We start from the raw sequence: 13,983 nt of genomic DNA on the forward strand, positions 1-13,983 counted from the left end.
AGAAAGAGAAGCAGGCATGCCAAAATTATTGTATATGTGGTCCTTGGCTTGAGACTTAGCACACTGAAAAAAAATCTTACCGTAAGGAGCATGCCACGGTAAGGAGGAAAATCAGATTTTGCTTTGGGTTACCGAGCATTGCATTATTCCTGTATCATTGCACCAGCTAACAATTTTTTAAAAATGGCTTTTCGTACAAACAGAACATGCCCTCAAAAATAGACTTGTACTTTGTTGAGGGCACACAAAGGACAATTCTGCTTATTATTTACCTTTCCTTTACAAAAAAATAGTCACTTGTTGAATACAGCATTGCATATTTTTAAATTTGTTTTGGGAATTCATTTTGTTCCCTGTCTTTCAAAAATTAACCACCTTTCGGGGAAATGCAGAAAAATGTCTGTGAGTCACTGGGAAGAAAGGGTTTTAAGGTCCATAAAGAGAGCATGAGACCAATCTGTGTGAATCCCATCAGAGATGTTCTAAGGAAAGGATTTCTGGCTGCTGCCACAGAGCCATAAAGAATGTTAGATCGGAAAGGCAGGTTTACTTGGCATCCCCTTGTCCTTTTTAAATTTGTATTTTCAAAACTGGTGACTTTCTTAAATTGAAAAAAAAGGAAAGAAAGGTGAATCTTGACAGCTGCCTAATCATGTATAAAGCTAGACGTGCATTTTTCACAAAAGGTTTTTTTTAAAAAAAATTATTCTGAATAAGCACCATGTGTTTAAAGCTGTAACTTTTCAATTTATAATGTTTCAAATTTTACGACTCCATGATGGGCTAAGCCTAGCTTTGGGATGGATGTTCTCTCAGTCTTCTGGTAAAATGTGAACAATTATATTAATTCCTAACGTGTGAGACATTATTAAGTCCATTTACATCAGCCATATTTAATGCAATTAAAGTAGCAGCCATTGCAAAAATATGTAATCACAATTATATCGTCGTCTTTCAAACAGCATAAAAATAAACATTAGCTCATTGTTTATCAATGTCTAGAATTTGTCTGTTACAAAACACTAATAACATTTGTTTCACGTTTTATTTTTTTCACATGCATTTTCTGAAAGAAACACTTTCTATAACTATGTGCCAGTGGGGAAAAACCAAAACCAAACTGCTTAATTTTAAAGTTTCTTCAACTGAAATTTATTGAAGTTTGCAAAGGATGTTGACAAGGATATGTTTCCTTGTTAAGGAGAATAAAATTTTTTAAGGTGGATTCTTCTGAATCAGAATTTTGCTTTGCAACTAAACAAGAGAAGCATGAGGGGACGTCTAACAGGCAACTTTGTAATTGGAGTTGCTGTGATGCAAACAGTGGTTAAAGAAGCATCCAGTGCTTGTCCAATAGAAATGAATAGACCGGCTATATTCCAGCTGTGCCTGCAACCACACTAACCTCTTTAACTATTACCAAATGCAGACCTCCAAGTCTGATTTTATAGGCCAGTGAATGCCACGGTGTAGAATGTCACAGACATTTTCACAGTCACTTAGCAGCCACTGACAAGGAATTCTGAGGATAGTAAGGCTAACCAATTTAAAATGTATTATATGCTCCAATACCAACGTCCAATACTATAAACTGAATATGTAAGCATACAGGCTAACTTTGGCCTTAAAAGCATCTTATTTCTGGGACAGTTTAGAGAGATTCTGCACAAGTACATATTTAGTCATTATTTTTGTCTTAGGGTATCATTTACTTTTTCCAAGTATTTGGCCTGCTTCGATGGAATGATAATTAGGCCTCCTTCCCTTCTTAAGGAGTTTACTGTTAAAGTACATTTTGAAAGTTTAAGAGCTTTTGCAGTTGCTAATGCCGCAGCTTCCCATTTGCCTACAAGAATTTCAGATCACCAAATTTTCAGCAGTTAAAGTACTTGTTTCACCTTCATTTAACTCAAGATATCCAGGCAGGTCAAACATTTGTTGTTCTGAGTCAATCAAACCAAAGGAAGTGTTGTCATAGAAGTGGCACCCAGTATCAGATGGAAAGCTTTGACATTTGCTCTTTCTATACTGTGAGGGACTCAGAGTCTCCAATTTCTGGTGACCATCCTTAAGAGTTAGGAAAGAAGACTCCTTCCTCCAAGCACCTGCAGGATATAAAAAAGGTCCACTTCTGGTTCTCTTATGTTCTGATTTATCAGCACAAGATACAAAAGATCCCAGAGGACGATGGTGAACCAGATCTGGTTTCTTCTCTGGAAGTTTCTGTTTGTGAGGAATAGGTCCCCCCCAACTCAATGACTCTGTGGCTAAAGGAATGCTGTGATACAATTCAAGTTCCATAGTGTTCTGTGCTGTATTTTTAGATTTAACACAATGTTGTTTTTCCATAACATGATTCCAGAGTTTGGCCCTGCAGTGGTTGAATGAAGTCTGACTTTGTGTAAGGGTAGACATGCTTCTTTTCCGAAATGGTTTTGCTTTTCTAGTTTCATGGAAACTTGCTGTTCTTCTGAACTGTGAACTTTTTTGGTATCCTCTTTCTGTTGACTCTCCTTTGTTATCACAATACCTGTGGTGGCTTCTTCTCATTAAGGAATGATTGGGGCTCAACACAGAATTGGCCTGCGATAATGTGCAATCCATCCTAGAACAGGGTCTATCCCCTGATAACCTTAGATAATCAGGTGGCTGTTCTGGAAATGGAGATTTTATTCTAAACTTACTTGCAGCAGCTACCTCTTGGTTTTCTGTTTTCATCGTGTCCATGAGAGGGTTCTGAGCCACATGATAAACTTTGGTTGTTTCTGTAAGTCCCTTTTTCTTCATTTCTTTCAACTGCTGCTGGGCGAGGCGATAGCTATAAATGGGAGGGATGATTTTATGGGCACTGGACTGCGAATTCTCATGAGCTAATCCTCCTCCATCTTCGGGGACCAAATGAAGGCTTCTCCTGAAATTCAAGGTTATGTCAGAAGCTTCTCCTGGGGAAAAACAAGAGGTTTCTCCCTCAGAAAAGCTTTCTTGTTGAGGTCTGTCTGGGCAAATATCCTCTTCGTCGGAATTTTTTCGAAAGCCAGGTGAATGAGTGGAGTCACAGTTAACTGGACTGCTGCACTTCTGGGTTCTGCAAAGCTTCCTCCATAAGGTGATAAGGATGGTTGCAAAGATTATAGATAAGCATAACGATATCCCAGTGATAGTTATCAAATTATTGGCAGCTCTTTCAGGAGATAATGGTGTGAGGAGGCCAGTTGTAGTGACTGAAACAAAGAGCAAAGACATCAGAAAACACAATTTATAACTGCCAATCAACCCAACAAATTACTTACCGATTCTCACTCTATGGCCTTAAAGCACTTTTTAACTATTTCAGCATTGGCTTTCTGATATCACTGTATGCCAGAACTTCACAGGTTGAAATGCAACCGTTTTAAGACTGATTTCCGATGCTTGGATGTATGTAGCTTTGTAATCACTGTTTTTTTTAATTCAGATGTGGTGTTGCAGCTGTTCCAAAATAACTTTGGAGCCATTTTTCTCTCTGTCACAACTAAAATGTATTACACTATCAAAACATAGTACAAATGTGTGCTATTTGTGCAATAATGACAGCCTCATTTGAACAACTTGATGGCTATTCTGGCTAGCCAGGAAACAAGGCACTTATTGTAAAAATCTACTTTACTTGGACATTTTGGAGGTGCTCTTCGTGTTCATGATTTTGTGAAATATTTTTATGTAAATTAAGACTGTGTAAAAGGAATAAGCTTGCCATCTCAACCAAGTCAGGTATTTGGGCCCACAGAATGCTCTGTTGACCAGGAAACGGACAACACCAAACACAGAAATATTCTCTCTAAAGTAGGACACGCAGTCAACCTAGTTAAAACACGGCAAGCTCTGTACCAACCTAAATCTTTTAGTTTGACATGTTGTGGACAGCAATTCCAAATAGGGCTTATCCTGAGTTTCTTAGGAACTTTGTAATCCTGGAGGCAAGGTTAAAAACTGTTAAATGCAGTGAGTCTCAGTATTTGCATAGCTGTCAGTCAAAAAAAATCATATGACATCAATTGGTTAACAAGTCTACCCGTTGCATGGATATAGCTCAATATGTAAACAATATATGGCAGCCTTTCCCAACCCAATGCTCTCTAGATGTATGGGCCTGCAACTTTGTTTCTACAATACCACATTTTCACTGGACTCTAGGAGGCTTTAAATGGCAGTACCCTGGGAAATGTTGATTACACGAATACATTCATATGTGCCAATCAGACACAACTCTATACTTGGGTTTCCTTCCTTCAATCCTCCCTGCCCTAGACTTCCATGCTGACTGTTGTCCCCAGACAATATATTGGGCAGAGATCTGTTGAATACATACAAAAATAATGCAAAGTAGTATAGACTATAGTGTTTTTGAAACATCAAGCTTACGTACTGGGGCATTCCTCCAAAGAACACGGAGAAGTCTCTTGTTGCCTTCCCGGGCAACCGTGCATCATGTGGACTGGGGAAGGCATGAGGCATTCCCGATAACGCTTACGAATGCCACCTCCACAAGTGGCACTACACGAACTCCAGGCTTGCCAAGTGCTCCAGGATCCTCCTAGGAATACATAAATGACATTACTACAGAGAGCCATTCTCTTAAAGCTATCAACATCCTGCAGAAAAAACAAGATAAGAATAATTTATTATGTTCTAGAAAGTAGATGGATTCAAATTCCTTTTGGAAACTGAATTATCCCTAAACGAAATATAGGTTTGGCTTACAACCACAATTGAACCCAACATTTATGCTGCTAAGCAAGTGAGTTTTGCCCCGTTTTTACTACCTTTATTGCCTCAGTTGTTAAGTGAATCACTGCAGTTGTTAAGTTAGTACCACAGTTGTTAAGTGAATCTGACTTCCCCATTGACTTTGCTTATCAGAAGGTTGTAAAAAATCACGTGACCCCGGGACACTGCAACCGTTATTAATATGAATCAGTTGCCAAGCATCGATATTTTTAATCATCTGATCATGGGGATGCTGCAATGGTTGGAAGTGTGGAAAATGGTCGTAAGTCACTTTTTTCAGTGCCATTGTAACTGAACAGTCACTAAATGAGCTGTTGTAACTCAAGGACTACCTATAGACTATTAGTGACTTCCGTTGTTAAGGAGTAGACAAAAGATGTGATAAATTAACCAGAGAGCAAATGGTAACAGAAGACCTGGGACTTGTGAATGCTATACAGCAGGGTAACACAGCTGAAGCTGATGACCCTTCAGGAAAAGTGTATTTTTGTGAACTTGCTTTTCCACTGACCAGAAACTAACCCAAGGCTGATTAGCAGGAAACAGTATCTATATACATATGCCTACATATATCACACTTTTCTTTTAGGGGTAAAAAACGTTATGCAAAATGCAGGAAGAAAATGAGTACTAATAAGTCAAACTAATGGAAGGCATAAGATAAAAAATATATACAGTAGATCAAGCTTCTACCGTCTTCCACAAGCTATATCTCTTTATCCTTGCAACCCATCCTTGCTTCTATCTTATCTGTAAAATGACTTTTATGTCTTAAGCAGCACTTCTGCCCCACCACTTATGCTAGAGAGATTAAAAGTGTTACTAACTGGGTATTACTAGATACATTTTACACAAATATAAAAAGAGAAAGCCAAAAGCATTCTTAGCTACAACATAGTATGGTCTAATTCTATGGTCTATAGAATGTTGTCATCTTCACGCTGTCCTGTTTCTCGATGGCTTTCAACATTCTGCACAGGTAAAACCAACATAGGGAATGTCTGATCTGAGGGGGGGGGGGGAAGGTCTCCACAGCTAACTCCTAATATGTGATACGTCGTGTGTATTGAAGTATTAAATGATTGTCTCTGAGTAACAATGATGGAGGAGTCACATGTGGTGATGGAGCAAACCTTTTCTATCCAGATGCTTTTAGATTCCGCCCCTCAGCACCTCCAGTTAAAGAAGGTACATATAATAAATGGCAGGAGTGATTCAAGGCTAGAGAATTGTTGCCCACCAAAGTAGGCAATCCTGAGCAGCTGGTCCAATAAATGATTTGATGTTCTATAAATTTCTAAATTTCACATTGTGAGTGCTTAATGTAGACAAACACCATATGAAAAATTGTGCTGCTCAAAAGTCTGCTCAAACATAGTACTTCTCAATTATAACAATTGCCTGTTAAGCAAATATCTGTAATATGCTAGTTCTGGCCTATAATCTCCAGATGACTCCTCTACGGACAGGAGGAAAAAATAACCTCGTGAAAAGAACAGACCTGCCTTGATTCAGATCCAATTTTATGTAAGCAATTTAGATTGTATCAAAATCTAAATACTACTGGGCTACAGGTTTCTTACCTTTCCACTAAAATATCTGCAGAGAAGATATTTCAAGAAATGAAAATTAACAATGAGCCCTATCTTCTGGGGCTGCTAGGAACAAATGGAATGCTTTAGTCAACTTCCAGAAACATCCGTTTGTCCGTTGCATTAAAGTTCTCCAGATTAAAAGCTCCCGGGTTAGTCACACTTGTTTACCATACCAGAAGAACCTGGTCAGCAAATACCTCTATATCAAGAGTCAAGAATGCTGTTGAGGGTCACTTTCATCTCTGTTGGGTCAGGACTGTGTTCCCTTGGCCCATTTCCTTTCTCCTTCTTTCCTTCCTGGTCAATGAGTTGCTAGGATGGGAGAAATCATTCTTGCAAGTGATTTGAAGCAGTTGGTTGGGAAGGTCTTTAATAACCTCAAAATAGGGACAACTGTACCAATATATTGATCATGATGTCTTATGACAGTTACCTTGTTTATGGCGTGATTTTTCCCACTTGTCCACTATCAGAATTCTCATTTCCTATAAGTAAGAGCAGAGCTTGCTTGGATAGATAATGGAGTCAAGAGGGAAAATGCAGCTCTACTGGAATTACCAGAGGGTTTATGCTGGCAGTCTTGGCTCTGAGCCTTTAGTAACACTTTCAAACTGAGAAATTAAAGAGGTGATTCATTTCCTGGCATAGAAGTCGTGTTTAATTTTTGTATGCTGGGCTGCTGAGAAGCAAAAGAGCAAAACTAGTAAGAAGAAAAAAAGCCTGGCAATTAGAGACCACAACTTCTTCATAATTGTAGAACACTTCATGAATAAGACAATTTACCCCAGAGGACAACTGTATGATTTTCAATGGCTTACCCTGGAAGCCTTCTCTCACAGAGAAAGTAGAAGGTCCAGTAGCAAGCAGCCACCTATTCAACTGCCAGAATTATTTCTTGAGCAAGCATCATGCAACAGCCATGGTGAGACTGCCTTGTGCCCTCACCTCCTGAAAAGGTATTTCTAATAATGCCAAGCAACAGCCCACTCTCCCAGTTGGAACTCATTCGTATATATATATATATATATATATATATATCTTGAAGAGTCGGTCCAAATTAGACCAAACACACAAGTTGTATTGGTGGGCAATGGAAACTTAAACTTATGGTCCTATGTAGGAATTTGGGTGGAGAATCCTAGCACAGAATGCCATAATGTCCTTATATCACCCTGTCACAATCTGGCATTTTACAGATATGTTGGTCTGTGAATCTTGGCAGTTGTAATCCCAGCACATTTGCAAGACACCATGTGTGATCTATTATCTACACAATAATCTTATTAAGGACCATCTATGTACTATGTGAAGAGATTCAAAACGGCTCTTATTTCATTTCTTTCTAAGACAATGTAAGGCTACATTTTTTTTAAAAAAAAGACACGTGCTGCATGTTACATAGCAATCAGGATCATCAAATTTCTTTGGACATTTGCTATAATTAATTGAGAGAGACATATTTTCCCAGTTGGTTCAGCAAATAATTTGTATCTCACCAGAGCAACTTGGCAAGTTCTTGTGACTGGATACTCCTTTCATTTTCTGGCTAATGTTTTCACTATAAAGTCTTGTAGATAATCAAAGCAGCTTACCATGCCTTGCCCAAGGCAACCTGGAATATTTTGTGACTAACCTGGATCTGAGGCTAATGCTCACCCATTAAAATTCTGCATCTTTGCATTATTTAAATTTACTTGATTTGCCTCCTCCTCCTCCTCATCATATAGTATATGTTTCCTAGAATGGGGAATATTTTTTAAAAATATTTAGATAAAACAAGAGAAGATATATGACTTGGAATGAGGCAGGGGATACAGATTAGATGGTTATGAGATCTGGGCTGCAACAATCTGGACAATTACTAGATGGTGGGGGCGGGGGGAAACACAGATAGCCCTTGACTTACAACCATTCATTTAGTGACTGTTCAAAGTTACGACAGCACTGAAAAAAGTGACTTATGACCAGTGCTTTTTTTGTAAAAGAAAAAGGTGCCGGAACTCACACACGTCATACAACCCGCCTTGCCTATCCTACAAGGTTCCATCGAAAAAAGGTGCCAGAACTCCGTTTTGAGCGTTCTATGAGAAAAAAAGCCCTGCTTATGACTGTTTTTCACATTTACGACCGTTGCAGCATCCCCATGGTCACGTGATCAAAATTCAGATGCTTGGCAACTGACATGCATTTACAATAGTTCCAGGGACGCAGGGTCATGTGATCACCTTTTGGGGCCTTCTGACAAGCAACGTCAATGGGGAAGCCAAATTCAATTAACAACCGTGTTACTAACTTAACAATTACAGTGATTCACTTAACAATTGTGGCAAGAAAGGTCATAAAATGGGGCTAAACTCGATTAACAAATGTTTTACTTAGCAACAGAAATTTTGGGCTCAGTTGTGATCGTAAGTTGAGGACTACCTATATTTTTCTTTGCAGCCATCTTGTGGATTTTGGCAGCTCACGTCTGGTACCTCTACTTTAGAAGCCGGGGGGGGGGGGGGATAGTACAAGAAAATTTCTTTCTTTTTAAATAAGAAAGGCAAGACTTTAATGGTATAGTTCAGCCTCATCTACAGAACTGCATACATAAGAGAGATGGTATATAGAATACACAATTTATCTACATGTTTTAAAAATTCATAAGCTGCTCGTTCCTTTAAGTTATAGGAACATAGAATACAATCCTTTCCCCTTGTCGTTCATCCATCTAGCAAACTGTCAATGCAAAATTTTACCATATTTAGCAGGAATCCTATCCTATGTGTGTAGTTCAACCCCGATGCAGACTTATTTATAAAAGATGATGGATTATGCTTTTGTATTATACTCTAGTTTCCAGAAGGAATATGCATCCAAAAAGACACTGAAATCCTCCTGTTTAAAATAAAGACATTTTGGAAAAGTAATACAAACCAACATTCCTCTGGATTCGTACACATTCTTTTGCCCATGGTGTGGAATTCACTTGGTTGGAAGAGCTAAATTCAAAACAGTATTTGTTTGTGCCACTGTCAAACAATGCGCAACTGAGTTCTATTTGATGGTCCTCTGGATTCAAGATGTTTTCATAGAGCTTTGACACCATTTGACCCAACGGGTTATACTTAAATACAGCAATGCGTCCAGCAGAAGATGTGCACGGAGGAAAAACAACAGAAGCCACAACCGAAGACTCACAAAACACTTCTTCTGATACAACAAGCTTGTATCCAAATTTGCCCACAAGATCTATAGGTCCTGATGAAGCAATGACTGAACCTGTCTCTGCTGATTTCAGTAATGTAGTAATGTAGGCTTCCGGGCTAATCACAGGGCAGTCCAATGTCACTGATTGCAACTCAAAGAGAGAGAGGCTTCTCCTTGTTCTCAGGCCCAGTGTCTCATTTGAGATCAATGTCCCTAGTTCGTATAGGTCGCTGGTTAGAATTACATCCAGAGAAATCACTGTTGCATTTATGGGACATAAATATTCATTAGTAAACAGTCCAAGCTGAAAGGAATTCCCATGACTATCTGAAATCCTCCTCAGATCAAAATTAAATGTAGGCCATTTCACATTGAGTAGAACACTTCCTCTATTCTGTTGGGAATTAAGTCCTCTGATGTTTTCAGAATCCAGCTTGAACCAGTAACTCCCAGCGTTCGTAAAGTGAGAACACTCAAAACCAACCACACCTTGACGCTGGTCTTCTGGAAGCTGTTTTTGGGCAACAATTTGGTTGGTGCTGGCTTCCATGAGTAGAACAGAAATGTTTTTCAGTGTGTCATTAGCATCATAATAATTCTGAAAACTAACAGATACTGTAACGTTGCTTAAAGCTATATGAGTCTGTTGCTCCAAGAGAAGTTTGATTGCTCCGAGAACTGGAAAATAAAAGGAATTTGATAGTATAATTAATGAGAAGAACATGAAGAAGTAGAGCTTACATGATTTGGGGGAAATTTAATATAACCAAGTATAGTAGTCCACCTAAGGCACGGGTGTCAAACTCGATCGCGTCATGTGACGTATCGTGACATTTTTTTGCCATTGCAGAGCTGGGTGTGGCTTGCAGGCTGCCAGTTTGGCACCTCTGACCTAAGGCATGACAGTTCTCAACATCCCTGAAAACTATACTCTGTGGGAAGGGATGCTAGAATTATAGCTCTAAAGGTTGCTGCTAAACACCTTAATCTACATAACATGTAGCTCACAGCCTATTATCTGCTTAATTTACAATCCCAATTTAATTTAAATTTAATCAGGGGATTGGACTAGAAGACTTCCAAGGTCCCTTCCAACGCTGTCATTCTATTATAATCCCAATTTAATGTAATTTAATACCAATGTTCATATGCAGAACAGATGAAAGATTCAAACAGCCCAATTTTGTTTTTCAGAATAGTAATTCTGTCCAAAGTATATGCCTATGTACAATTGCTGAATTATACAACAATTCAGCTACAGTAATGAACTGGCACTTATAATGTGCTAGGTCCCTTAATTCTCTCATTCTCAGCTGTTTTTAACAAAAGTAAGCACATCTCTTAACCACAAGCAAGAAACCCCCACTGTCTCCACTCCTCCCTCCTAAATCTTCTCTCCCTTACCATTCTAACAAACAAATACCGTAATTTTAAAGCCGCCAAACCTACCTCCACTACTTTTGATTCTCTGTCCCGTACTGGATTTCAATGTTTTTTTAGAAAGAACATCTGTTTTTCTAGATAGTTAAACATTTAAAAACATGCACTAGCTAACCTAAAAGCTAGTAGCTAAACCTTTAAATAGTTTCCTTGATATTTACCAAAGAAAACATTTAAAACTATTTTATATAGCAAGGTAAGAGACTTTATCTTCTGCTTGCTTCAATTCGATGGTGGCCGACGTTGTTGCTGTTAAGAAATGTGATTTTGGATCCATGACATTGACTGCTTCCTTACCATCTAAAACCACCATTAAGAGAGGGTCCTTTTCAAAGAAAATCCACCCTTCACGTATGGAGGGCAGAGAAAACAGGGAGGACAGCAGGCTAGTCTGCTTGCCCCAGTTTTCCTCCAGGGGTGTAAAATTTATAGGAAAGAACAACAACTCAAGTTTCCTCAAGTCACCTACTGAACCTCTTTCAATCTGCTGCTTTTTATTAGACATCAAGGGATGATGGGATTTGCCACTCCCTCCATCTGGGTATCACGTTTCAAAATGACAAGAGTGATGTAGCTAATTTTATGATATACAGTATACTCACCATAGTCACAGAGCACAACTAGAAGTAGGTTTGGAAAAATGTTCAACCTCTGTTTCATCCTGATCTGGTGATCTCCCGACTCCTTTTATTCTTCATGTCCTATTCCAGCCCAAAATAAACTTCAGTTCTTACACATTTCTCTGAAATTGAAAGCCATGGACATACAATATCAGAAAGGGATGCCTATTAGGTCTGGGAGGACCTGCAGTTCTAATTCTTAGACTTTCCAAGGTATCACTTTCCCCTGAAGTTCTGTTTTCAATCTAATGTCCATCATCTTCTTCCAGCATAGTCTGTGGTCTCAGTGGCTAGAGGATCAGTCTCCACCATATAGCTCTCACTGAGACTTTTATGGAAATAAGAAACTTAATAACTACAAGGAAGACCTCTGGGAACCAGACATTTGGAACTGGTGCTTCTCTGTACTTAAATAGGTTGTGCAAAAGCTAACTAAATGAATTTAGGATCTCAGCAAGAATACACCTCAATAAGTAGGCTGGGCTAGCCTGGACTAGATACAGATTGTGTTGCCATAGCATGGCAAAATCATCCAAAAACGTGCCTTGGCACCATAAGCAATTCAAAATGTTCTTACACTGCAATGCCCTTGTTTTAAAACAGAAATATACCTGCAGAAAAGTGGTTTCAGAATCCCATGAGAAGTCCACGAACAATCCATGCCTCTAGCAGACTAGACCCTATCAGTGTATTTAACCAAAGGTTCTGGGTCACAGAAAATTTTTTAGATATATGCATGCACAATACATTTCCATTTCAGGACACAAAGCTGAGCTAGACCCTTTTAACATACTTTCAGTACTGACAATAACATATCACTCTCTGTATTTATGATAGTCCTTTAAAGTTATTTTAACTCTGTACGATCAATTTATTTTCCCACTGCAGACCTGCTCCAGCCTTGATTCTTTTAAATGTTTGCTGCTGTAGCCTAGGGGTATCTGGATTTCAATTACATACTTCATTAGTTTGCTGGGAAATTATTGGGTAGCTCAGAAACTCAGCGAAAGAGAGAGAGAGAAAGGCAGAGAGAGTATTAGAGCAATCAATGAAAAGGCTAAGAGAAAAATCCAAAAATCATGTTGGGACAAGAAATAGAGAGTTCATGTTCAACTGCACACGACCTGATTTCACTGAACCGATCAACTAACTCCAGAGCAGAAACGGACTGGTGCATAAACGAATCACAAACCTTTTTAAAAAAACCAGCTAATAAGAAAAACAACCCTCCATATATATATTTCTGCTCTGGAGTTGATCGGTTCAGTGAAATCGGGTCGTGTGTGTGTGTGTGTGTGTGTGTGTGTGTGTGTGTGTGTATATATATATATATATATATATATATATATATATATATATATATATATATATATATATGTATATGTATATATATATATATATATGTATATATATATATATACATACATGTATATATATATATATACATACATGTATATATATATATATACATACATGTATATATATATATATACATACATGTATATATATATACATACATACAGAGAGAGAGAGAGAGAGAACGAACGCATTTTCCTTCTTCACCGACCATAACTCATTGCCTACCTACCGATTGAAAAGCGCGCTGGGCAGCGGCGAGAATCCAGCAACTGCGCGACGCCAGGCGGAGGAGCCTGAGGAAGACCGCCGAGGAAGCCAGGCGAAGGCGCGGAAGGACGGCGGGCGCCGTTTCCTCGGCTGCGCGACCGGGCAGCGCCAGGCAATCAAGTCCCAACTTTTCCCAGCCAAGGGAAACCTTTCCAGTCGGCTCAGGGAAGGAGTTCGTCCTCCGCGGCCCCCGGGGCGTCAGGTGAAGAAGCTGAGGAGCAAAAGCCGCGGGGGCGCCAAGAGCTGGCCTCGCCGCCGACCTCTCGCCCGTTTCTCCCCGCCTTGGGGGTTCATGTCTGGAGCGGGAGCACCGCGCAGACTTCTCCTCCTGGCTCCCGAAGGAGACGCGCCCGAGCTGGAACGGAGAGAGATGCGCTTCTGGCCTTGGGCGTGGTGCAAAAAGCAAGAGAGAGAGAGAGAGAGAGAGAGAGAGACGGGAAGCGGACAGGCTGGCTGGCCGGCCCGCCCCACTGGAAAGCGCTGGCGCAGCCGCCGAGCCCAGGCGGGTCAGGAAAGAAGCGCGTCCTGCCGCCTCTCACCGCGCTCGCCCTTCTGCGTGAGAAGGCCGCCCCCTTCCCTCCCCCACCCCCACCCGGTTGGGATTTGCGGGACTAGTCGTGAGGCGAGGCGAGGCGGGGCGGGACGGGACTTTCCACCGACCAGCGGAACGCGCGCGTTTGCTTCAGAAGTTCGCCCGTGCTTGTTCAGCACGTCGTCGTGGGAACCGAGAGAATTGGGCTCGT

The 13,983-nt window shown here is 40.0% G+C and overlaps 1 protein-coding gene across 1 annotated transcript; it reads right to left on the reverse strand.

Annotated features, from left to right (window-relative positions):
* Positions 1-12: 12 nt before the first annotated feature.
* Positions 13-13,530, reverse strand: THSD1 (thrombospondin type 1 domain containing 1). The gene is made up of 5 exons (XM_081346738.1): positions 13,203-13,530; positions 11,597-11,736; positions 9,282-10,232; positions 4,406-4,573; positions 13-3,221 (listed from the first exon to the last, which is right to left on the reverse strand). The coding sequence occupies exons 2-5, from the start codon at positions 11,652-11,654 to the stop codon at positions 1,858-1,860; spliced, it is 2,541 nt and encodes an 846-aa protein (XP_081202864.1). The 5' UTR covers positions 11,655-11,736; positions 13,203-13,530; the 3' UTR covers positions 13-1,857.
* Between the last annotated feature and the right edge of the window lie 453 nt (positions 13,531-13,983).

The sequence above is a fragment of the Vipera berus genome, assembly GCF_964194415.1.
Source record: "Vipera berus genome assembly, chromosome: 1".
Taxonomy (NCBI): Eukaryota; Metazoa; Chordata; class Lepidosauria; order Squamata; family Viperidae; genus Vipera; species Vipera berus.

Coding starts and splice junctions, on each gene's coding strand:
- THSD1 (XM_081346738.1), bottom strand. CDS start 11,654: ATGAAACAGAGGTTGAACATTTTTCCAAACCTACTTCTAGTTGTGCTC. Junction 10,233..11,596: donor AGTTGTGCTCTGTGACTATG/GTGAGTATACTG, acceptor TTTATTTTCCAG/TTCTCGGAGCAATCAAACTT. Junction 3,222..4,405: donor TTCTTTGGAGGAATGCCCCA/GTACGTAAGCTT, acceptor TCTTTGTTTCAG/TCACTACAACTGGCCTCCTC.